The following is a 22,946-nucleotide window of genomic DNA, read 5'->3' as shown; positions in this document are numbered from 1 at the left end:
TCGGCGCCAAAAGAAGGAGGCTACGATGGCGGAAACATGGCGGACACACACACACAAAATAAAACTTCTACAAGAAAAGCTTCACTTCACTTGACTTGAAATTGTTACTAACATGTTAGAGTTAAAGCTTGTTAACCGGAGGAATCCAACATCTTCAGAAGTTCACAAGTGGTTAGCGCATCTGCCTCGCAGTTGAGAGGTTCTGGGTTTGAATCTCAGGTCGTTCTAGTTGCACTTTGCATGTTAGATTCCTTAAATATTTGTTGAAAATGAACAGCTGGCCACACACGTTCCACATGGTATGTTTTAATGGAAAGCCGACAGCATTTCCGCTCCGATTGAATGCGTTATGTACAATGCAAACGAGTACCTGGCCTATTCACATCAAAGCACTTCTATGTACATCTACACGGTGCATTAGATACAAACAACAAACCCTCCAAAATACAAACTTGTACAATGTGCTGACAATGCACATGCGACAGGCCATGCAGGGAATGACAAATAAACTTCATAATTCAAAACACTGCGGAGACTGCAGTGGTACCTTCAGCGTCACTTTGCAATCAGTGTTTATACATTTCCAGTTCCGCGTTAATAAACTCAACTGTCATCTACAGGAAGCTCAATAAATAAATAAGTTATCATGCGTTTGTCTCCAGTGCATGTGGAAATCCAGCGTTCAGCTACTTTATTAGTGCTCATTCCCCCCAAAAAATAAATAAAAATGTACGAGGAGCAGCATTACCAACACTTCATATTAATGGTGACATGGAACATAACAGCAGTAAAAAGAAAAAGGTTCACTCCATGCCAACGGCCAAGCAGGAAGAGAAAGTGGGAAAAATTGAGATGAAGAAGGTTTGTTGGTCGGCCATCATTGTCACGTTTTCAAAGTGGAGCGATCACATTGGAAAAGTCGGCGCACGCCTTGGGGGACGAGTTTAGTTGAGGGCCAGGAAAATAGAACGTGAAAAGAACATTTTAAAACACCAGGAAAAAAAACAGCTTACAAAAGGAAAAAGATTGGAGAGTTGACGTGTCCTTCGCTTTTTTGAGCAGTACATCAAAGTTGTGCGTCGCATTTGTGTTTTCACGGCTCAATACTGAAGTTTAAAGGTGCCGTGGCACTTTTCGGTGTCGTTAATTTGATGGGGAAAAAAAACAACTAAATCAACTGATGTTGCACATTCCTAAAAAAAATAAATAAAATGAAGCTGAGATATATTAACGTGTACGTTATTTTCTTTGTGAAAGGCCTTCATTTATTGGAGAATTTCTCGTGAGCAATTTTTAAATTTTTCCCCTATTTTCTTGAAACAAACTTTTTTTTTTTAATTTTGGGGCCGCATTGCTTCGTTCCAACATTGGATTGGTTTTAGCATTTTTAACAAACCAAATATCAAAATGGCCCACGCATCCTTCAGTGTCGGACACCCCGAAAAAGTGTATAGAGGGACACGGAACTATTAACAGCCGCCTAACAAGCAAGAGCTATTCACGTGTAGCCACAGAAATGGCCGCCATTGCCATGCAGTTACAAGAGGAGGGTTGTTTCCAGTTGTCCGTGCCGAACGCCCACGAGATAAAAGACGCGTCAAAACGGACATCGACAGGTGGGGCGACCATTTTGCGTTAGTAGAAGCGCGGGAGTGTTAAAAGCGAGAGGGGCCATTTGGGTGATTCTGGCGAAGAACGTTCAGTAAATTTAACAACACCATGAATGAATTGGGGGGGCAACAAAAAAAAGGGAAGGCTTCCCCACCCTGAGCCCACTTCTTTGCTCAATCGCGGGAGCGTCCCACAATAGCCAGGATGTAGAGGAAAATGTTGATGATGTCCGTGTAGAGGTTGAGGGCGGCAAAGACGTACTCCTCGGGACTCAGGGACAGCTTCTTGTTGCCCAGGAGAAGCTGAGTGTCCACGGCCAAGAACTGAAGCACAAATAAGTAAAAGAGGTATGAACAAATTCAAGTGGCAAAACGTTTTTTTTTTGCCCCCCAACGGAAACTCACGCAGGTGAACAAGAGGGCGCCCAGCGAGGCGTAGACGAGGTGCAGGATCTTGTGGCGGATGAACATGCAGAGGATGCTGAAGAGGAAGAGGACGATGACGCACACGAAGAGCACGCCTCGGCAGGAGGTGAAGTCGTACTTGCTCTGGACGGCGACACAAAATGGCACATTTAGAAAGGCGCCAACGACGAGGCGCTCTTATTGCCTTGAAAGTGTGATGTCAATTTTTTCTTTTTGGTGCGATAAAAAAGCCGGCCCCTTAAAGCACACATTGTCATCCTCATTTGCGTGGTCTTGACCTGTAGTGAGAAGAGGACCACGGTGAAGCAAACCACAGCGGTGATTCCCACGGCGATGATGACCGTGTCGGTGTCGTAGAAGCTGGCGATCATGCCCACCATGTAGGACAAGCTCAGGGTCAGAATGGACTGCGAGACGACGGCGACGAGGGGCAAGAAAAAAAAGGACTCGTCAACATTTGGCGCCACCCTTTCCGCAATTCTTTCTCTTCCTTTACCAGCGCCACCAAGTTCCAGGGGTGCTTGCGGCGAAAGTCCCCGCAGCAGCTGAGCACGATGAGCGACACCAGGAAGACCACGTAGGAGACGTAGCACGTCCACGGGTTGCGGCGCACAAACAACTTGGCGTCGTCCACAAAGGTGAACACGGCCACGAAGGAGAAGGTGACCAGCAGCTGCACGGTGAGGACCATGAACACCTGCAGGAGGAGCACAACGAGGAGCGCGTGATCCTCCGATTCGTTGGCGCAGGACAAGATGGCGCCAGCGTCCCCAATTACAACAAAGCGGTAACTGGCCGATGCGTTTGCGAGCTCAGCGAATTACTTTTCTGATGAAGGCCTGTCGGATGCTCTTGTCCTCAAAGCCTGAGTGGGTGAACTCCTCGTTGTCGTAGTAAGTCGGAGGCACGTCGCCATGGTAACCGGGGCTGCCACCGGGTGCTGGGGAAAACAAATGCCATCATCAGGACCGGATCTGAAAGCGTCAAAAGATTCTCTTTGGCTATCATCACTGACCTGAGGGGTCCCCGGGAAAGCCCGGCTGCCCGGCTCCTTGCTGGTACGGCCCCTGGGGGTACGGCCCCTGGGGGTACGGCCCCTGGAGATAGGGCTCCTGGGGGTAAGGCATCTGCGGGTAGGGAGCTGGGCCGAAGCCCGCCTGAGGGAAGCCAGGCTGACCGTGGCCGGCGGCGGGCGGGTACGGCCCCCCGGGGGCCTGACTGTAGTTGGGCGGCGGCATGCCGAAGCCTTGCGGCTGCGGGGGTCCGTAGACGTTGTTGTGGAGCGGGTTGCACTCCCCCATAATGGGGTAGCCACTCTTGTCCTGGGACATCCTGTGGCCGGCGGCTCGGGAACACGCTCTGAAAAGCGGAGCACAAAGAGAATTGATCGCAAATTTTAATCAACGAGAAATGAAAATGTAAAACAAGGCTGTTTGGCAAGATCTTTGCAAATCTTGATTATTTTAGCACTTTCAAAATAAAATCACATTTTATTTAGCTGATACCAATCAGCTCAGAATTACGTGATGGACGGCGAGTTCTGATCACATGGCTCCTTGGATCGCAACAAAATCACGTGCAGGTCCATGTGATCGCTTTCGCAACTGTGCCAGGTCATTTGCGGAACCAGCAAAATGTGATCATCTCAAAAGTCCAGCATCCAAGTGTGAGACCACAATGACTTATGGAGCGTGATTTTTTTTGTGCAGCTTTTCCGGCCAACATGTACATTTCCAATCCTCTTAGCGGGAGAAGCTCTGCCAATGTGGATCAAGTCCACCGTACGGGCGGGGGTTGGAATTGAGTTCAATGACAGACGAGGGGGGGGGCGCTAAACACAATTAGTCCAACACATGCCCTGGCGAAAACCTAACAACATGTTATAGTGCATGCCTGCGCAACACAAGGGAAGTGTGGTGCAAAAAATGAAGAAATAAAAAGGCCAGCCTGCCATAAAAAGGGCAAGTAGAAGCACAAGAATGGAGGACAACAAATGCAGCAATGTGTCAGGCTGCCATCAAGCAAATGTGCCGCATCAGCATCAGCAACATCCGTGCTGGCGATGTCCGGGACGCTGACGCCTGGCCTCGTAACCGGCGGGTACGCTTACAAAACATTTTTCTTTTCTTTTCTCATCCACAAGTTACCAGGAGCACATTGAATGGCATCGGAAAATGGTTATCAAGCGCGAGAAGCACACTTCATGGGATCAAAGTCATTTCGTCCATATTGCATTCATCACAAAAAAATGGTTTGGAGTGTTGCTAAGTCACAGTCCGGCTCTTAAAATGTGGATTTCCACCGGTTGGGGTGACTGGAAATAAATTGAACATATATTAAAGAAAAAAAGTAAGCATTTATTTTATTTTCAAAGTGTCAGGGGGAAAAAGGATTATCACATTAAAAAAAAAAAGATTTGCAAATAACATTGACGTGACTTTGGAGACAACGCGCTCAAAATCGGACTGTTTCAAGTGTAATGAGCATAAGAGCCGCTAGGTGGCGTTCTGCGCAACGCAAACAGCCAAACATGGAGCAGCCGCAGCGGGCGCTCCTCCAAACATCATCGAGGCCTCGCCGGTGCAGACAAACGCGATGCCGACACACATCCAAGCAAAGTCGCATATTAAACATTTCATTCAAACGTGTGAAAAACATTTGCCTCAAGGATGGCGATGAACGATCATCCGAGCGAGCTGGTGAACGCCGTTCGCTCGCCCCGATGATGACGACGTTTCCGTTATCTTACTCTGTGGATGTTTTTCTTTTATTTTTTGTTGTTGTGAGCATTAAAATGTCACCATTTTCAGCATACTCACAAGCCACGCGACTTAAACCTAATGTTGTTTATTTCTACTTGTGCGACGCTATACAGCTCAACAAGGCAAGATGCTACTTGCTAAGCTAGCGGGCTCCCGCAAACAAAATAACGTCTCAAATGTCAACAACGCGCTGCCAAATGGTGCAATTTACCGTTTATGTCTCCTTCTTTGTTCTCGTGGAACGTTCGTCGGAGCCCGTGTGGTGTTTTTCTTTTTTTAATTCCGTTCGTCTCGTCGTCGTGAGCGATGCGGCGGCGGCGCCTCCAACGTCAAGTGGGTCAGCTGATTACGTCACCTCGTGACGTGCTGACGAAACAACGAACGCAGTTGTGACGTTTGTGCTCACTTGATTTTTTTTTTTTTGGTAACGTGCCACGTTACAAAAAGGGCTACCTTGTTTGGCCCTTTTCAGAATTTGTAGAATGTTCTTGGTCATGTGATTAATTACCCAAGCCAAGTATTAGATGGGTTCACAAACACGTAGGTCAAGAAAAAGTTGAGATGAAGTATCCTAAAATTTCTGAAATATTATGGTTAACACCCCCCCCCCCTGCAATGCAAATACAAATAATGTGTCAGGGGTCAAACTGTCGCCATGATAACGCTTTTATTAACAGTACAGGTTATTCTACTCATCCATTAAGGCCACTTGCAGTTACCTAGCCGTATGATCTTGTCGTAAGTCAATTGATCCAAAATGTTCTCAAAAGGCCAACTTGATCAGAAGTTGCCTTCTCTTCGCCTGAAGGATTAATGAGAAATTATCTTTGCTTCTCATGAAAGCAAATTGAATGGAAATCATCTTTTCTCCTGACAAAAGCCCGTTGACCAAGATTGTCTTCTCATCCTACGGAAGCAAATTGAGACGAAATTGGCTTCTCTACTCAAAAATGCCCACTTAGCAGATCATTTCTTCTCACACACACAAAAAACAAACATCATGAAGACAGCGTCTCAACCGCTTTTCATGAAAGCCCATTGATTAGAAATTGTTTTTTAAAGTAACACCAGTTTATTTTGCTGTCACAGCTAATATGCAGAATCTCTTCATGTAAGAGATTTAAAAATTTTTTTTTTCTTGCACATCCAAGCCGGTGGGTGCATCGCGCCGGCGCTACTGGTTATACGCTCGGGTTTGAAGCAAGTTGTCCAGCTCCGTCTTGCCGATGGTTCCGTACGCTTGGCAGTAGCTGCCCAGCTTAGCGCGGGGGTCGCCCGCCGCCGACACGTTGCAGTTGTTGGGGAAGACCTTCTTGCTGAAGCGCGGCGCCGCTTGTCCGTCGCGGGCCTGAGAGCCCGAGCGCTGGTTCTGAACGGGAGCAACAAAAGAAGAAAAGTAGTCCAGCGAGTGCTTCACGAGCCACAAATGTTGCGTCGCTCACCGGGTTCGCGCTGGTGATGCTCAGCCCCGGAGGCGACTCGGTCTTGCGTACCAGCGGGTTGTTCTGAGTGTGGGCGAGCGTCAGGGAGAAGGCGCGGTTGGGGTGCGCCGGGGCCGAGCGACCGCGCTGGATAATCTGATCCATTGACTTTGGGGAAGGGAGAACATTTTATGGTGATGAGGTTACAAAACTGTGAATGGTGTTCCACAAAAAGCGGCTTACTGAGTGAGCTCTGACGCCCTCTGTTGGCGAAGAGGTGGCACTGCCGCTCCTCTGTCTGGCTGCTCTCGTGCCCGCTGCCGTGGCGTGAACGAAGCCATCTGGATGAAGACCATCAGCGCCCACTTTGAGTTTACGAGTTTGATGATGCTCGTGGCTAAGGTCAGACGTACTTGGTGCGTGCGTGATGGGGTTGTAAGTGCATCTTCCCGGGTGGGGCTTGTCTGAAGGGTCCGTCTTGTCTGCAGGAGGCGACGACGACGACGACGCGTTCTCGGCCTTGTGTGGACTTTCGCTTTTGGTCTTTGCGTCCTGGTTGTCGTCCCCTCTGTCCTTGCGGCCAAGTTTATCCCCGCCCGTCACGGCCTCTTTGGGGTGGATGAGTCGGAGCGCCCCCCGATGGCTTTTCCTCTCTCGAATCATCTGCGGGGCAGCGTCATGTTCCGTTTTGAAAGACCACAGAGGTAACTTTTATTTCATTTACTGAGCATAATAAACAGTCAAACACTCACTGAGCATGGAGGCGATGCTCACTTAAAAAGTTCATTCCTTCAAATTCTAAAACTGTGAATTTTTTCTTTCAAAGAAAAAAAATTTTTGGGGTCGATGAGAACGGCTTCGATGGCGTTTCAATTCATTTTTTTGGCACCTCGTATAGTTTGTTGCGGTACTGCTCCACCGATAACTGCACGTCGTCGTCCAGCGGCAGAACCACATCGTAGTTGAGAGACGGCTCCTTCCCTGGATTGTGGAACCTCCGACGACGACGACACATCAAATATGACCGAGTTGTCCGAACGGCACGATCATCGGTGCACGGCGTCATGTCGTTACCTGGCGACGTAAGGATGCTGCAGGGCTTTTTCCGCAGTCAGCCGCTTGTCAGGGTTGAAGACCAGCAAGCCATTCAGGAGGTTCAAAGCGTCGGGCGGCGCCGACGACTGCAGGAGGTCCTCCAACAGAACCTGCGGCCTGGCCAAGGAAGGACGGGCGGGAGAACAAGATACAAAAACATTTGTGGACAATCCAAGGAGGGGGCGGGGCGGGATAAAAGTTGCCTCACCTCTGCAAGATTCTCTGAATGACAGATGAGCCGATTTCAGACTTGACGGCGAGGACATCTGGGAATTAAAACGGCATTCATTTGGGCAGACTTTCAAGAGCGAGGACGTGCTCGGGCGGGCGTCTCGGTCACCTTCCGGACACGGGTGCGGAATGGCGCTCATGATCTTCTCGATCTGATTGATGGTGGAGGTCCCGGGGAACAAGGCCTTGCCCAGCAACATCTCGCCCAGGATGCAGCCCAGACTCCACATGTCCACGCCCTTCGTGTACCTTGCAAGCAGCAGTTGTTGTTTGTGACACGCGTGCGGCCTCGCGATGGCTTCGACAAGTCCACGGCGTACCTGGTGGACCCCAGCAGGATCTCGGGAGCTCGGTACCACCTGGTCGCCACGTACTCCGTCAGCGCCGGGTTGCCGCTGTCCTCTTGGTCCTGGTTGAGCGATCGGGCCAGGCCGAAGTCGCACAGCTTGACCACGCAGTCCGAGTCCACAAGCACGTTGGAAGGCTGAAAGGGGAAGAAAAAAAAAGGGTGACCCAATTTGCTTTTGATGACTGAAACGGAAATTTCAAACGTGCTGCAATGGAACCTTTTGGTCCCGATGGATGACGTTCCCCGAGTGCAGATATTTGACCGCCTTGAGCAGCTGGTACATGACATAACGCTTGTGGATGTCCTTCAGGAGCGTTCCTTTCTTGATCACCGCAAGCAGGTCGCTGTCTGGATGGGGAAAAAAAAAAAAAAAAAGCACGGCAACGTTCTAAGGCATTTTGGAAGACAGCTTCGGTTGTCTCTGCAGAAACCTTCCGCAACTCACCCATGTACTCAAAGATGAGATAAATGTCTTTGTCATTTTGCGCCTGGATGACGTTTTGGAGTTTGACCACGTTGGGATGATCTCGGAACTCCTGCACATACACAACAAGTTTTTAGAGCTTCGTGCTTTCGGGCGAGTCCTCAGGTTTCCTCCCAAGTGTACGTGGTGCAAATTTGATTACAATCGGATCAAATCTGTAGCACAAGTTGGTTTTTGTAGGACATGGCCAACATGACCCAAAATGGCCGCTTCAAACCAAAGTGGCAGACTTTTTTTTTTTTTTGGTGGGTCTATTAACAGACAAGCCGACCAAATTTCACGTTGTGAACTGAAACTGCCTTTGAGGGCTGAATTCTTTTTCCAAATTTTTCAGGCAAACGCTGGTTGAACATTTATAGGCAGATGTGTGTCAAGGTCTTGCACGCTGCAAGGGACAACGCTATTATGTAACAGAACTAAAACACGCCATTCTTTTTATTTTCATGGGTTGTAGAATAATTTGGTGACGGTGATTTTTGGGTGTTTTTTTTTTACCTGCAGGAACATGACTTCTCGAAAGGTCCTCTGTAAAAAAAAGAAAATCATGATGTAAAGTGTGTAAAAGTGTGAATGTTATCGTCATTGGCCACACGGCTGAATTTGAATTTCTGACAGTTTGCATGTCAAAATATTTAGAAAATGACGCACCTGAGCATCCGTTTTGTTCCTAAAGGCGTCGAAAATCTTCTTGACCGCCACAATCTCGCCCGTTTGCCTGTCCACCGCCTTCCAAACAATGCCGTACGCCTGCCACACGGATGCAAAAACAATATTAAACATTGACATTTTTCAACAGGTTTTTCCCAATTAACAAACTCGAACTTTGTTTCTTGTATCATATTTGCTTTCCTTGTTTGTTTTTAAACACGTTTTTCCTTGTTACAACAATTTGCATTTTGTTTTTTTATGGTGTCTAATTGCATTCATAACAATTTGAGTCTAATATATGTTATTGTTGTGTATAACTTTAATAAGATCAATTAAAGGACACATCACTAATTTTGCCAGCCACAAGTTTCAACTATTTAAAACAATATTCAGCTGCATACTTTAGTATTTCTATTGTAATAATTGAATTTACCAGAACTGTTGATATGGGATATTAGTGATTGTAAAAAAAAAAAACAGTTCTGCTTGATAAATACTTTACAGCTAAGTACCTTCTTTCCTTATATTGCAAAAATACAAATTAATGGACAACATGGCCTCAAGTTTTCAGGCACAGACTGCGAACTACATTTTTCCGCATATTAATTGGATGCAATAATTAGCTATTGAATGAACAATATTGCCACTCGGGTGGAAAACATGTCAGCCAGCTGTGTAACATGATAAATACACAGTCGCTCATCTTTCCATGCCACAACCTGTTGAATGACACAATGTGACTAAAAAGGCTCTTTTTTTCTCACTAGACTGTGTGGCAATTACACAAGAAGGTGGAAGAGTCGGAAAATTCCACAAAGCAAATAATTTGACCAACCAAAGCAAATGCACGTTTGTGCAAAAAGCGGAAAAGTTAAAGCGGAAGAAACAAGTGGATGATGCGTTCAGGTGCCCTATGTACAAAAAGTACAAAGTCACTCACCCCTTTGCCGAGTCTTTTCCTTATCTCGTATTTCGTTGATATGTGTTCCTCCACTTCAGGCATGCTACCTGATTTCGCACTTTTGCTCATTTTGAAAAACCTCCACACTTTCCCTCCACGTCGGACGACAGTCGGATGACCGCAAAGTCTTCGCGGCTAACCGGAAGTGATGATGATTGCACAGCCAACAAAGTCGTTATTTTTCTCTTTTCCACGACATTCTAATTAAATGTGAGCGTCTCGTGCCTCACCTGCTCGCGTTAGTAGCTGTTTAGTAGTTTGAAGTGGTTAGCGAATCCTGTTCAACGAAGTCGGCCGGGGAAGGGGAGCCAAACAGGTGGAGCCATTTTACATCGGAGGCCAAACAGCCATTTTAAAGTTGCGCTGCCCGCCTCGCCGTCGGTTTGGAGCCGAGTGACCGCAGCATGGCTGCCGCTCGGTCGTGTGGCGAGTCGGGGCCGAACTGAACTGAGGTGAGGTGGCGGTGGTGGGATCACGGGAGGTGAGTTTTGTCTCAACTTGTCGTCGTGGAAACCGAACCGCGCGTGTCGCTTAAAGGTCCCGCAACCGACCAACCGGCGTCGACGATGGTAGTGACGTCAGGCGTTGGCTGTTGTCATGGTGACACACCCGGCGTAAGAGAGCGGCTCGTGCTGTGCGAGCCCCTTCATTCATCAGAGTTGCTTCACTTGAGGGTAACAAATTCGAAAGAGGAAGTTACAAGCTTAGTTTTGTATTAAAGAAGAAATTAAAGCCAACATCTTAAATGGACATGGCAATAAAGGACTAAAAAAAAAAAAAAAAAAGGAAAGAACGTCGTGGTAGCTTTGTTGGCCCCTGCTAATAATCAAGGGCTCATTTGTTTTTTTTACTTTAGTTTTTGCTTTGTAAATGCTTCCGATTACAATATGTGTTTGGTATTTTCTGATTTCGAATTATTCTAATCATTCAAATATATGCATGTGATATTTATCCTTGTAATACGAAATTATGTATAAAAAAGTATTTATTTTTGTCTCATTATATATATAAGACTCAGATACATCGTTTGCGTCTAAAAAAAAATAATAAACGTATCAATATACAAAATGACCAAGAGTTCTTTTTACTTGTTGCAATAAAATAAAAAATATTTGGCTACGTACAAAATGCCACCAGACACAAAAATCAGATTTCAACTTTAATTGTTAAGAAGTGAGAATGATTTTTTTATGTCATCCAAACATTTTTGTATATACATTGATACGTCTTAATAAATATTTACTGTAGTCCCTAAATTGGGTCCATGGGTGAGGGGGGTGGATTAGTTAAAAGAAGACACCGTGAGAAATCGAACATACTACAGCTATACATTAATTAAATCCTTCCAGGTTTTAATAGGAGACAAAGCCCAAGTATTTAAATTATATAATCATTTCCCTATCATGTTGATGACAAAATAATATTGCTGGAGGAAAAAAAAATGACAAAAAGGGGAAAGAAGGAGGAGTTGGTACCAGTACCAAACATGGATAAGGACACGTGACCCAAACAGACAAACGCAATTGGCTCAGGAGGAGTGCAGGAAGCGGTTGAAGGCGTTGTAGGCCGACTCCAGGTCGAAAAGCATCTGGCGCACTTGGCTGTCGTCCAGCTCGTCCGAGGCCGACATGCTGCTCAGGGTGCTCAACCTGATGACACACGAGACGCATGTTTGAGCGCGCGTTGGCTAAACGGTTGTCGGCTCGCCGCTGATGTCGACTGACCAGAGGCTGACTTTGTCCTTGGCCTCCGAATCGGGCGGCATGTTGCTCATTCGGTTCATGGTCTCCATCAGCTCGCGCAGATCCGGTTGGATCTAATCCAAACAGAGTTTCGGTTGATTTTTTTATGCGCTGTAATTCTGTTGCTAACCAAAACAGCAGGACATTCAGAGTCAGGAAAGAAGAAGGCTTGTTTAAGCACAATTAGTGTTCCGATGGACTCGCAATGTGCGTCGCTCTGCAATGTTGTGGGCAAGTCTATTAAATTAGAAAAAGAAAAAAAAAACGTATCCCTCAAATAGAAATGTGTTTGCCTGGCCAGTATAGGAGATAATCTTGACTTTTGCCACAGTGTCTTTTGCGATGAATTGCGTGACAGCAATTTCTGGTTGCTCAACAAACTTGTGTGCGCCAATCAACACGTCCGTCCCGAAAACACAAGTTGAAATCCTTCTGCAGTGAAGTTAAGCAGGACCCCCGCCCACTGCTAACTCTTGAAACTTACTTCGTCCATGGCTCTGATCTCCAGTCTCAGCTTGTCCATGACGGTGATAAACAGCTAAAAACAAGCGGAAAAACAAACACGTGAGTCAGGAGCACCGAAGAGGAACTCAAGACCTCGCCTCTATGTAGTCATCATCAGCTGAGATTAAGTCTCATTTCCAGTAATTAGCCGGAGGATTGAAATCATTCATTTGAGCCGCTAACCATTCAAAATGATTACAGAAAACACTCCATCATTTTATTTTGTCATCTCCTGGCACGAGTGTCCCTTCTGGACTGATTGAAGGGGGAACGTACAGAAACTATGTCGGCGATGCAGCGGTTCAAGTTGCCCTTGTCGTCCTTGATGGTGATTGGCCGATCCTCCTTGATCCTTTCCATGGCCAGTGGGCAGTCTAGCTACAAGAAGAAGAAAAAAACATCAACGTAAGTACCTCTTAGCACTGTCATTCACCCCCCCCCCAAAAAAAACAGGTTGAATAAGAAGCAAGTGGCTGACAGCATACAGCAGAATGTTTAAAGTGGAACACAATCGACTTCCCTCCATCCATCCTTTTTCACTCAATGCAATTAAATGTAAAGGTGACAATCGGTGCAACGTTTTTTTGATTTTCCCTTTGGGAAAACTCACTCTGTACTTGCGGCAGAAGTCGTCGATGGAGCCCACGTCGGAGCCCTGCACCTGTTTGAACGCCGCCTTGTACTGCACCAGGAGTCTGGAACACGAGCCGGTGTACCTAAAAACGACACCTGCGCATCAACAGCAAAGTCGATACTTTTTAAGAATACTTGATCACAACTCACTCATTGGGTGTGACGCAGTCCTTGATGTAGGCTTTTTCCAGGGCCTGCAAGGTCTTGACCACAGCAAACAACTCTGCCATGTTGTCAAACCTTCACAAAGACGCATCACGCCGTCATGCGGAAGCCTTAGAACAACCAACCAATAGCGTGACTCTTACTTTTCTCTTTCTCTTGCATTTTTGTACAACTTCACCTCCTGCAATGATTGAAAAAAAAAAAACAAGAAACATTAAGTCACTATAATTAAAAGAAACTGTGAATTTGCTTGACTATTACCTCGTACAGCTCGGGTTTATTGGCTGGAGCTCCTGGAAGAAGATGAGGGCACAACTTTAGATTTGAATTACTTCGATTGTTATTTCTTATTTGGAGATTTCCACATTGCGGGACTGAAAAGTGCACCTTACCTCCTCCCATGCTCCCTGTGACCGGTATGCCATGGAACATGATGTTTGATGTATCAACTAAATCGAAGAAAATATGAATTGGTGTCACGGTCTGGCGAGTTAAGGTATTTTCTACTCAGTCCTAATAATTAGAATAACACGTCACGGAAGTAGAACACCATCAAGTTCAGTAGCTCATGAAAATAATGATCATTTTATTCCAAACAAGAAAAGTTAAAATTTGACAACTAAAGAGCAAATTATCGAGTTGAAGAATGTCGACAAACTAGTAACTTGGAGCCTTTGTTTTGTTACGGTAAAGAAGCTATCCCCAAGTTAGCTTTCAGTGCTAATTCTTGGCAACGGCTTTTAAGACTGCCAGGACTAGACAGGTGTGGTTAAAAGAAAAGAAAGCAATTTGTGCGTGCTAACGTTACATTATAAGACGGGAGGTTGCCCCAGGTGTCTTTAATTTATCAATCTTGGATTTAGAACCAAAAATACGTACAGGAAAAAAAAGCTTACCCTTTCCGCGTCGCTGCTATGACGTCAGAGTAAACACACCCTCCCGTCAGGACCAGGGGAGGAGCGCCCATCGCGCCTGATAGAAAATAGCCGAATCTTTTCTTTAAAATGTTTCCTTCGACAGATTAAAATTAGCATTAACATTTTTAGTATTTATAGCACTAAAATTCTACAATATTAATGGTTAGTGTTGCTATCAAGCCGCCCCATGCTTATGGGCCTACATATTTTTTGACAGTCAAATTTCAAAAACACCCTGACGCGGAGGCGCCAGAGTCAAACAAGAACAAGGTAAAGACAATAACCTTGAACAGCTGAAAGAAAAGTTTTAATAATTGTGTTTTTTTTTATAGTACGTCGGTTAAAATGTGACTATGATTTCGACCGCTTATAATTGATGGCTACCTGTTTTACGTTCGTTGTTGTGGACGTCGTCAAAACCGATCACAGCACTTGAGTGTCGTTTCGCAAAAAATCTAATAATCTTTGGCAAATATTTTTCTTGAAGCTTCCATGATGAAGACGTCTAAAGGGGGTCAGTCAAATGCTGCCCCTGAAGAATGCGGGGTGTGGTTGGATACCGTGAAGATCAAAGGAAATGCTAAGCAGGTTATTATTGGTGATCATAACAAGATAATAACTCCCTTCAGCAACATTTCACCAATTAATACAAACAGACATTTGTTGTTGTTGTTGTTGCAGAAAAAATCAGTCCTGCCCATCTCCAAGATGCTCAACCCGCTGGCCAAAAGTGGCGGCTACAGCTTGGCCGTGGTATTCAACTTTACGCAGACCAAGACGGAGATGCCAAAGACCAAACAGAGCTCCATATTCAGCTACTTTTCGCCTCGACGTCAATCTGATGCGACATCAGGAGGAAAACGTGGACGCGAGATGGACGGTGAGATGCGTGAAGACAGCGACGTTCAGGAGCAAGATGGAGAGCATAACATTCACTGCGAAATCCAAGAAGAGCAACCAGACGAGATGGAATCGAATATTCACCGTGAAGTCGGAGAACAGCAACCAGAAGAGATAAAACTGCACATTTGCCGCAAAGTCCAAGAAGAGCAACCAGATGAGATGAAACGTTGCCAAGGACCGTTTGTTCCATTAAGCCTTACCTTAAAAGACTTTGATCGAACCCAAGAGACCTTTTGGAAGGAGATTGAAGGCAAAACGTCCACTCAGACTCTTGCCAATTCTTCTGGTAATGACGACGAGAAAGAAAACAGCTTCCTACCCGAGTCGTTTTCTCCTCCTCCTCCGAAGAAGAAGCGAGCGAGGCAGCGTGACGACGAGGACAGCCTGGCCCGGCTGTTCACGCAGGACTCTGACGGCTTTCGTGTGATCGCGCACGGAGCTCGGAGTACGAGTCCCCTCAAAAAGCGCAACAACAACGTGGTCGCCGCTGCCGCGAGGAAACCCGCAAAGACTCCGTTTGACGTTGACGACGTTCTCTTCACACAAGACTCTGAGGGGAAAATGGTGATTAAGCACTGACGCAAGGGGAACAGCAGACGGGTTTTATTTGTAAAAAGACGTTGTTTTGCTTTCATGCGCATTAAAGCTTTTCATTTTATTCAGCGTTCTTACGTCTATTTCACAACCTGCATATAAGAAGTGCTTTGACGCAATCAAGCGATAGCTGCATCAGTATAGTACTAAAATATCTGAGGGGGGAAAAAAAAGCATCCAAAAGGCTAACTGTTAGCAATCGCTCTGCTAACCATCAATCAAGCAGCAATTTCGCTGGGTTCTGTCACCAGTTTGGACCCGTCCCAGACGGTCTTGAACTGCTCCGGAAGCGGCAGCTCTTTCTGCAAAACAAAAATGGCTGACTGACATTGCGACGGGATGGGCGCGCGCACGTGGACACTCACGTAGTCGTCGTCTCCTTGCGGCATGAGGACGTTCATCTCGGAGCTTTTGGCGCTGACGATGTGGCAGCTCAACGACTGCTGACTGAGGTACAGCTGACAGCCTTCCGTTTTATTGATGGAGATGGTGGGCACAGTTCCCAACACCTGACAAGCCAAACACCACCACAGCAACAAAACCTTATCCGTGTGTCAAATTGTAATCACGAACCGTACTTTGAAGCGACGTCTCACCTGTAACTGAACAGCTTTGGAGTTGATAATCTCCACGATTCCGACCACGTTGTCAAACACCAGGCCGAGCTTCTTGCAGTTATCTGAACAAGCGCACTCGTCAGTTCTCGCAGATGAAATTGTCCGTCACGGAACGTCCAAGCGAAACGGAACCGACGGCGCTTAGGCTGTCATTCTTTATCGTGCCACTAGAGGGAGTGACTTTTTCGCCGATTGCGTTACCTACGATGATGGAGTTCAACTTCCCTTTGACGTGCAGGGTGGCGTCGTTGCAGGCGAACACGTAGACCACCTGCCGCAGCTCCGTGTCCTCGATGGTCAGGTCGTGCTTGTGCTCAAAGTTCTCCTGCGGGACCGCACCTCCCGTTAGTAAGCCCCGCCCCAACACCCGCCACTGTGATGGCTTGCAAATGAGTCGGGTTCCACCTACCACCCTCCATTTCTTGCCCTCCAGCTCCAGCAGCGGGGCTTTCTTCTGGCGGGCCGCCGGTCGGGAACACTTCTTGGACCCGGCTTTCCCGCTCGGTGCCTCTTGGGAGCGCAGCTGCGGGTTCTTGTGGGTCTTCTGGTGGTCCGAGATGTGCTTCAGACCTGCGAGATGGATTTAGAAGGAGAGTGACGACCCAGAAGTCATTTTGCAGACCGGCAGAGGCGAGCTCGCCTTTCGTGATGTCCAAGCCCCGGTTGAGCTGAGCGAATAGGGCAGAGTGCGGCGCCGATAGGGTGGCCGGGGGGGCAGGCGGAGGCGGAGGTGGGGGGCACGGGACGATGGGGTTTTCCAAGAGGGAGGCTGGGACAAGAGGACCCTGCAGCGGAGGGACGATTGGTGCAATATAAAGTTGGCCACCAGGGGGAGTGCTGCACTAGGAATTTCATTTGGTTTCATTTTTACAACGTTTTTCATTTCAGACCATCCTGCAGTGGGTGAAATCCACAATGCGGAAATAGCGTAGTCATTGTTTTTAAAGGTCTTTCCACTCATAAAATATGACAAAGACATGCGCATTTCAGTTTTGGTCCCGAAAAAGTGCTTGTTCTGTTTTTTTTTTCTTGTTATTGCAACACTGATGGGGAAGTTTGCTGTTAGCCTGGATGCTAATGCTAATGTTGCCGCGCAGACTGACCGTCTTGCTCCAGAGCAGTCCGCCGTCGTGGTGGCGCTTGATGAACGACTGCATCTCGCTCCAGATGGACAAGTACGAGCGCACCCAGTCCACGTGACGTCGGTCGCTGACGCAGTCCAAATGGAGATCGGCATTTCATTTGACGAATAAAATGGATACAGGAGGTTATTTTGGTTCGACTTTTTTTTACAATTTTGCGTGTCAAGCGAGTGTATGCAAATCCAATCTAAGAGCATTTACGTTTCCTTGTAGTCTTTGAGCACTCGGTTGGTGTAGAAGGTGGCTGCGTCGTTCATCTCCTTCACGTAAGGACCCGGCTTTTGGTCCTGAGGACAAATCCACCAATTTTGCTTTCGTTAGAGTCCTTCAAATTCTAGCGGCAATGGGATCGATTTCATATCGCAGTCGACTACAAAGCGATGTTGACTTTTGGAAGGCCACACGCGCTGGCGTCATCGTACCACGGCCACCCAGCCGAGGGCGGGGATGCTCTCGCTGACGGCCGACAGGTGATTGAAGAGCTGACTGCCGCGGCTGCGCTCCCGGAAGCTCTGAATCTTCTGGATGTGATCCGAGATGGGCTTCAGCAGGTCGTGGAGCTCCGTCTGAGAACCACGCACAGCCAGGATGGCCTTCAACAAATCCAACATGCGCGGACGGCGTAAAAATGTCTCGGGGTGTTATTAATGCTATTTTTAGCTCGTGTGACACGATTGTATTCGTAGCACAGAGCTGCAAACGCGCTCGCAATGACTTGCCATGAGATGATGTCACACAGTCGCTTGGACTGCAGATGCCGCCCAAAAAAAAATTTAAATTGGCATCACTGATTAAGAATCATTTCTGTGAAATTAAAGACATTTAAAAAAAAAAGGGAGTCGACTCAGGCAAAAGTACGTTTTCCTTGCGGATCCCCGCCACGCCACTTGTCCTTCATCGTCTTTGCTCCCTTCCCGCAACATTCCGGAGCGCACGAGGCCTTGTAAGGCATCGCTCACGTCTCGCTGTTTACACGTCACCTTTCGCACGCGTGCCGTTGTGGGACGTCCTCATCCGGCCGAGCAAGCTCGAGCGATCTTGTGAGTCGTGGACGGAGCGCACTCGGCTCACCGTTAGGAGAGAAAACAACGTGACTCGGAAGATAACGTCAGCGGGTGTCCCGCGAAGCCTCCATTTTTTTTCTCCATTCACGAAAGCCAAACTCATTTAATATTTCACCGTGAAATGACAAACAAGGTTTGACGGCACGCTTCAATGAATATATAAAAGGTTGAATATGCAAAACAAAAGTGGCTTTTTTTCAAATCGTTATCTTGCAATGTGACAAAAGTATTGGGACGCCTGGCCCTTGCGCTCTTCTCAGTACATTTAGTCCCAAATAAGTTTTTTTTTTTTTTGTATGTTCTTCCACAAGAAACTCACCCAAGCATGCCTTGAAAGCACTGTGAGGTAACAGAGGATTGAATGCGCACACACACACACACACACGCACTGACAACAGGCCTCAAATATAGAACATGCCCATAAAAAGTCTGAGAGCTGCTGCTCCTTTGGAAGGAGAGGCCTGACCTCGTGTGTGTGTGGTATCTCTGAGAGTAGTTTTAAATAATAATTATCAAAGCTATCAATCTTGCTATTGTAAATAATAAATCAGTAGTCTGAAGTACATTTCCCATGATGCTTTGCCAGCACTACTCACCAATAGAAAGTCAAGAAAACGTGTGAGTTGGGGGGCGAGCCAAAATATTAGGTACACCTTTGCGTCATACCTGCGCAGGTTCCTGGTGCTCGGCCGCCATTTGGAGGAAAGTCCTCTGCGTCTGCAGGGCGTCGTTGACCATCTCTGCCTGTGATGGAAAAAAAAAAGGTGTCATGGATTGGCTCGAATTCTGGGAAAGAAACGTACATGCGTGCGTGCGTGTGTGTGTGTGTGTGTGAAGAGGTCTCCCAAGGGAACCACCAGGGACACTTTGTCCTTAAAAGGAGCCACGCGAACCTAAAGCGAGCCACTCTGCTCTCTCTACACTCAGTGATGGGACACACACACACACACACACACACACACACATTGCTACTTTTCTCGTCGACCGTTAAGTGGTCCACTTTGAGATATGACGGCCGTAAAACATGCTGGCCGTAGTGAGCAGTTTAGATGAATGAATGCACGCAAGTTCAAGGTTTGGCTTACGATATTTGGGTAGCCTAATCGTGGAATTGCTTAATTTGTTTGAAAATAACTACACATTTGCACATTTTTCTTGTTTCATGAAAATGTTTAAATCTGATTTAGGCAGCTAAGTCATGTCAAAGAGATGAATAATATTACGCGAGGTTGCCGCATTATTTCAAGGAGAATTTTAGGATCAATTTACAATTTGAAATCCTTTCAAGCCGTGCGGCGGCAACACTGGACTCACGTGTTTCTCGACGTCGCTCCCGATGGTCCTGCTGATGTTCATGTAGTCCGTCAGCGGACCTTTCAGAAGAATGTCAAAGGCGTCCACACACCTGCTTGAAGCTGCTCGCACACACAATCAAATTGTGTTCAAACGTTTGGCACGTGAAAGCAAAATTAAAAAAGGATCCCGAAAGGAACAATGATGTCCGCAAAAGTTAAATACAACTGAAATGCAGACGGAGCGCTCGTCGCGCACTTTGACGGGAAACGACGTCTTACCGCCATCGATTCCGTTGACGCAGTCGCCGTTGGACCGACTCGTGGACGACGTCAGCTGCTCCAATCGCGTCACGGCTCGCTCCAGACGCTCCGTCAAAGCCTCCATGACCGGCCGGACGCCTGCAGGCAAAAAAAGCAGCGTCATCATACGGCAAGCGCAAGAACTAGCGAGGGAAAAAAATGCTTTCTAAACTTTCGGACGCACTTGAGGGACTTTGTGTCACCGTCTACGCTAAAGTGGAACGCCGCCGCGTCAAGTCAGAGTGCCGCACAGCAACAAAAACAAAAACAACAACGTTTTGTTGTTTCAAGGCTCCCTTGTGAGGGTGCCTGCTGTTTCCATAGCAACAAGGAGGTGGCAAACGGACAGGTGCGTCGCGCGTCACGGTCGACAGCTGGCGAAGAACACGTGCGGCTTTGCTATCTGATCTCGTGCGAGGCTAAATTCGGCTTGTTGGATCTTTAGCCCGCCGCTAATTCAAAATGGCTGACAAGCGCGGACGCTTGTTTCACATTCAATCGTGTTCATCGCAAGATGCGCAAATGCAATACAATTAGGACTTCAGTTATTGATTTCAAAACAGAAATCAAGCCCAAATAGTGATCAACAAACAAACTAACATATTAAAAAAAAAGAAAAAGGGATCTAATCATGACAAATAAACTAAAAAATTATGGTCCTTTGTGAGAATGAACTTAAATAAAATATTAGAAAATAAATCAAGATAAATACCACAAAATAATGAGAAATTCATTACTCCAAAAAATTGGGAAAAGATAGATTCCAACTATGCAAAGTAAAACTAAGCAGCACTGGGGAAAAAAGAGATCGTTATGATGATAATTAATAAACTAAAAAGTGTGTCCATCTGTCCGACGGTTTCAAAAGTGTACGCCCACACACACACACGCACATCAACGCAACTATACTGTACTAAACAAGTACTGTACCTCCTCCAGTGCTGTTCTTATTCCTGTTCGTGTCCACACCGAGTGCTTGCCTGCCTGCCTGCTTGGCGTCCGTCTGGGATGTCCAAGTTCAGCCGAGCACAACCTTTCAAAACACACACACACACACACACACACACACACACACACACACACACACACACACACACACGCATATGCTAAAAATAACTAACAGAGAGAGAGCCACAAAAGCGACTGCAAACAGTCTCGAATCAATAACCATTCTTTTCTAAATGAATATCTAAAGCTTTTTCACGTCTCTCGTTATTTTCCATGCACGTGCTTTTCAAATGGCTTTTTAAATCTTTTCACTTGAACTTACCAATAAGAGGTGTAACATGACATCAGGAAAAGTCAACACATGAAAACTGCATATAGAAAAATAAAATCATGCATTGATAGGACACCGTCGAGTTTGCTATATAACAAGAATAAACATATTTCCAAGTAATATTATATTTCAACATTTGTCTCTTATAAAAAAAAAGTATATTAGCTGTATCGTCAATGGTAGCTAGCTATAGTGACCATGATGAAATAAAATGAGCTTGCTAGATATCTAGCAATGTAGATCTGTAGGAGAATATCATGATTAATAAACAAAATTGGGATAAAAAACTGTTTATGTGCAGATAATTAGCTTTGGCTGTCACTATATTATTTGTGCGAATGTATGGCTAGCTTGCTAGTTAAGAACTTAAATAGCCACAGCAGAAAGACAGCTTGAAAGTTATAAAGTTCACTAAATTGGAATGGACAGATTAGCAAGTTAGCGATCAATAGCTAGCTAGCTAGCTAACTACAGATAGAAAGTGAACATATTCGTTAGCTAGCTAGCAACATTCAGTAGGTTGGTAAATAGCTAAATATTAGCTAGCTAGCTAGATAACGCGATGCAGGGAGAAACAGATAAACCTTGGATGATGTCAGTCACTAACGCGTGACCACACACTCCCATCTAGTTCTCCGTCACCACGACAAGTAGAATGATTTATTGATTAGCGTTGCGTCATTGACGGTCGTCTTGGTGCGTTCTCTTCAGCGCGTCGCCATGGCGACAAAGTCTTGCTTCAAAATGGCGGCACAAAGGCAGCCGCGCGGGAAAACAAGAAGAAACTTTTCATTCCAATTGCTGAGTAAATGTTTTGCTAATATTTATTAACATTTTACTTATTTTCATCCATAGACAATGAAAAGCTTCCTTAAAACATTTATTTTTCTCTCTCTCTCTCTCTCTCGTTTCCCTTGTAAGAAATAGTTCAAGTATAAAAATTCCCAACATTGTCAGATGAATATGACCCAAAATAAAAATATAATAATAAGAAAGCACAGCTACGACGATTTTACATTCTAGTGAATAAAGCAGCATTTTTGCTTGTTGTTTTTTTTTTTGTTTTCTGCATGCATTTAAATTAAGTTTCTCCATTAAAAAAAAAAACATCTAACCAATAAGCTAAAAAAATAAAAGTAGAGTGCATTGTATTTTAAATAGCTACTAAATCATTTTTGGGTTGAGTATGTTAACAATTATAATAATAATTATTATATTAGAACTAAATCAAAATCAATAACTTATATATATTATATATGCCTTGAGATGAGTACACAGTAATAATATTATTAATACAGTACCATCACTACTACTCTCCAAAAACAAAAATGAAATAAAAAATAAATATTTTAAATAGCAAATATCTCTTTGTTTTAAATAGCAGTGGAAAGGCACACAGAGGCAGGCGGTTGCCGGGTAGATTTTTGCTGACACTGGAGGGGTTGTTGGGGCTGGTGAGTGGCCCTGTAAACTCTGCCTGCTTCCCCGCCCCCCCAAAAAAAATAAAAACTGGGCCTGGCAGGGGGATTAAAATGTGACAGCTCAACAAATGAGCAACAAGTGATGCGTTGGTGTTCCAGAGCGATCCGCCTGTGCAGGCGGGGGCGGGCGAGGGGGCCCGTCCCAATGTTGCCAGCAGCCCCTCCCAGCTCAGCAGCTGCGTTTCTGTCATCGTCTGCAACCCCCGTCCATTCCCGGGGAGGGCGGGGGCCCTGCCCACCCTGAGTGCCACTTGCAAATTAGAGCCACTGGCCCTTCCACAGAAAAACACGCCCGCTTACAGCCCCAAGCAGGCAACTGCTGA

General features: G+C 46.0%; 5 protein-coding genes across 11 annotated transcripts; 1 reads left to right on the top strand and 4 right to left on the bottom strand.

Annotated features, from left to right (window-relative positions):
• Positions 1-290: 290 nt before the first annotated feature.
• On the bottom strand, positions 291-5,178 carry grinaa (glutamate receptor, ionotropic, N-methyl D-aspartate-associated protein 1a (glutamate binding)). The gene is made up of 7 exons (XM_088319477.1): positions 5,010-5,178; positions 3,052-3,395; positions 2,861-2,976; positions 2,533-2,733; positions 2,315-2,443; positions 2,016-2,159; positions 291-1,934 (listed from the first exon to the last, which is right to left on the bottom strand). The coding sequence occupies exons 2-7, from the start codon at positions 3,365-3,367 to the stop codon at positions 1,785-1,787; spliced, it is 1,056 nt and encodes a 351-aa protein (XP_088175603.1). The 5' UTR covers positions 3,368-3,395; positions 5,010-5,178; the 3' UTR covers positions 291-1,784.
• Positions 5,179-5,440: 262 nt separating this feature from the next.
• On the bottom strand, positions 5,441-10,546 carry mapk15 (mitogen-activated protein kinase 15). 2 transcript variants are annotated; one of them, XM_088278476.1, is made up of 15 exons: positions 10,218-10,546; positions 9,967-10,122; positions 9,027-9,125; positions 8,874-8,903; positions 8,340-8,430; positions 8,112-8,242; positions 7,866-8,029; positions 7,655-7,794; positions 7,523-7,580; positions 7,294-7,431; positions 7,109-7,214; positions 6,633-6,882; positions 6,463-6,560; positions 6,241-6,387; positions 5,441-6,167 (listed from the first exon to the last, which is right to left on the bottom strand). In XM_088278476.1, exons 2-15 carry the CDS (start codon positions 10,054-10,056, stop codon positions 5,973-5,975), a joined length of 1,737 nt encoding a protein of 578 aa, XP_088134602.1. In that variant the 5' UTR covers positions 10,057-10,122; positions 10,218-10,546; the 3' UTR covers positions 5,441-5,972. The 2 variants fall into 2 exon arrangements, with proteins under 2 accessions (XP_088134602.1, XP_088134603.1); XM_088278477.1 differs by having other exon boundaries at positions 6,292-6,387.
• aunip (aurora kinase A and ninein interacting protein) lies at positions 9,991-15,509 on the top strand. Of its 2 annotated transcripts, none has more exons than XM_088278487.1 (3): positions 9,991-12,638; positions 14,436-14,536; positions 14,630-15,509. In XM_088278487.1, the coding sequence occupies exons 2-3, from the start codon at positions 14,441-14,443 to the stop codon at positions 15,428-15,430; spliced, it is 897 nt and encodes a 298-aa protein (XP_088134613.1). In that variant the 5' UTR covers positions 9,991-12,638; positions 14,436-14,440; the 3' UTR covers positions 15,431-15,509. The 2 variants fall into 2 exon arrangements, with proteins under 2 accessions (XP_088134613.1, XP_088134611.1); XM_088278485.1 differs by lacking the exon at positions 9,991-12,638 and adding an exon at positions 12,650-14,218.
• vps28 (VPS28 subunit of ESCRT-I) lies at positions 11,134-14,075 on the bottom strand. 3 transcript variants are annotated; one of them, XM_088278489.1, is made up of 10 exons: positions 13,928-14,075; positions 13,424-13,480; positions 13,293-13,324; positions 13,175-13,212; positions 13,017-13,106; positions 12,844-12,949; positions 12,510-12,611; positions 12,214-12,267; positions 11,712-11,803; positions 11,134-11,636 (listed from the first exon to the last, which is right to left on the bottom strand). In XM_088278489.1, exons 2-10 carry the CDS (start codon positions 13,461-13,463, stop codon positions 11,516-11,518), a joined length of 675 nt encoding a protein of 224 aa, XP_088134615.1. In that variant the 5' UTR covers positions 13,464-13,480; positions 13,928-14,075; the 3' UTR covers positions 11,134-11,515. The 3 variants fall into 3 exon arrangements, with proteins under 3 accessions (XP_088134615.1, XP_088134617.1, XP_088134616.1); XM_088278491.1 differs by having other exon boundaries at positions 13,911-13,934; XM_088278490.1 differs by lacking the exon at positions 13,928-14,075 and adding an exon at positions 13,840-13,923.
• On the bottom strand, positions 15,158-22,937 carry cap2 (cyclase associated actin cytoskeleton regulatory protein 2). 3 transcript variants are annotated; one of them, XM_088278483.1, is made up of 15 exons: positions 21,727-22,937; positions 20,794-20,896; positions 19,843-19,962; positions 19,583-19,683; positions 18,935-19,012; positions 17,627-17,770; positions 17,406-17,491; positions 17,166-17,271; positions 16,703-16,847; positions 16,472-16,632; positions 16,264-16,387; positions 16,042-16,124; positions 15,811-15,954; positions 15,658-15,747; positions 15,158-15,401 (listed from the first exon to the last, which is right to left on the bottom strand). In XM_088278483.1, the coding sequence occupies exons 3-14, from the start codon at positions 19,946-19,948 to the stop codon at positions 15,664-15,666; spliced, it is 1,362 nt and encodes a 453-aa protein (XP_088134609.1). In that variant the 5' UTR covers positions 19,949-19,962; positions 20,794-20,896; positions 21,727-22,937; the 3' UTR covers positions 15,158-15,401; positions 15,658-15,663. The 3 variants fall into 3 exon arrangements, with proteins under 3 accessions (XP_088134609.1, XP_088134608.1, XP_088134610.1); XM_088278482.1 differs by lacking the exon at positions 15,158-15,401 and having other exon boundaries at positions 15,440-15,747; XM_088278484.1 differs by lacking the exons at positions 15,158-15,401; positions 20,794-20,896; positions 21,727-22,937 and adding an exon at positions 20,048-20,333 and having other exon boundaries at positions 15,440-15,747.
• Between the last annotated feature and the right edge of the window lie 9 nt (positions 22,938-22,946).

This window comes from Idiotropiscis lumnitzeri, chromosome 16 (assembly GCF_059441095.1).
Source record: "Idiotropiscis lumnitzeri isolate Australia: NSW breed Sydney's pygmy pipehorse chromosome 16, RoL_Ilum_1.0, whole genome shotgun sequence".
In the NCBI taxonomy this organism is placed as follows: domain Eukaryota; kingdom Metazoa; phylum Chordata; class Actinopteri; order Syngnathiformes; family Syngnathidae; genus Idiotropiscis; species Idiotropiscis lumnitzeri.
Note: the sequence above shows the minus strand (reverse complement) of the source record. Positions and strands in the feature narration are given on the sequence as shown.

Coding starts and splice junctions, on each gene's coding strand:
- grinaa (XM_088319477.1), bottom strand. CDS start 3,367: ATGTCCCAGGACAAGAGTGGCTACCCCATTATGGGGGAGTGCAACCCG. Junction 2,444..2,532: donor CCTGGAACTTGGTGGCGCTG/GTAAAGGAAGAG, acceptor GTCGTCTCGCAG/TCCATTCTGACCCTGAGCTT. Junction 2,160..2,314: donor TGGTCCTCTTCTCACTACAG/GTCAAGACCACG, acceptor GTCGCCGTCCAG/AGCAAGTACGACTTCACCTC.
- mapk15 (XM_088278476.1), bottom strand. CDS start 10,056: ATGAGCAAAAGTGCGAAATCAGGTAGCATGCCTGAAGTGGAGGAACAC. Junction 8,431..8,873: donor GAGAAGTCATGTTCCTGCAG/GTAAAAAAAAAA, acceptor GTGTATGTGCAG/GAGTTCCGAGATCATCCCAA. Junction 8,030..8,111: donor TCATCCATCGGGACCAAAAG/GTTCCATTGCAG, acceptor TTCCCCTTTCAG/CCTTCCAACGTGCTTGTGGA.
- vps28 (XM_088278489.1), bottom strand. CDS start 13,463: ATGTTCCATGGCATACCGGTCACAGGGAGCATGGGAGGAG. Junction 12,612..12,843: donor ACTTCTGCCGCAAGTACAGA/GTGAGTTTTCCC, acceptor TTCTTCTTGTAG/CTAGACTGCCCACTGGCCAT. Junction 11,637..11,711: donor AAGGACAAAGTCAGCCTCTG/GTCAGTCGACAT, acceptor GTGTGTCATCAG/GTTGAGCACCCTGAGCAGCA.
- aunip (XM_088278487.1), top strand. CDS start 14,441: ATGATGAAGACGTCTAAAGGGGGTCAGTCAAATGCTGCCCCTGAAGAA. Junction 14,537..14,629: donor TCAAAGGAAATGCTAAGCAG/GTTATTATTGGT, acceptor TTGTTGTTGCAG/AAAAAATCAGTCCTGCCCAT.
- cap2 (XM_088278483.1), bottom strand. CDS start 19,948: ATGGAGGCTTTGACGGAGCGTCTGGAGCGAGCCGTGACGCGATTGGAG. Junction 17,771..18,934: donor AGCACCAGGAACCTGCGCAG/GTATGACGCAAA, acceptor CGTGGTTCTCAG/ACGGAGCTCCACGACCTGCT. Junction 16,848..17,165: donor GACTGCTCTGGAGCAAGACG/GTCAGTCTGCGC, acceptor CCTCCGCTGCAG/GGTCCTCTTGTCCCAGCCTC.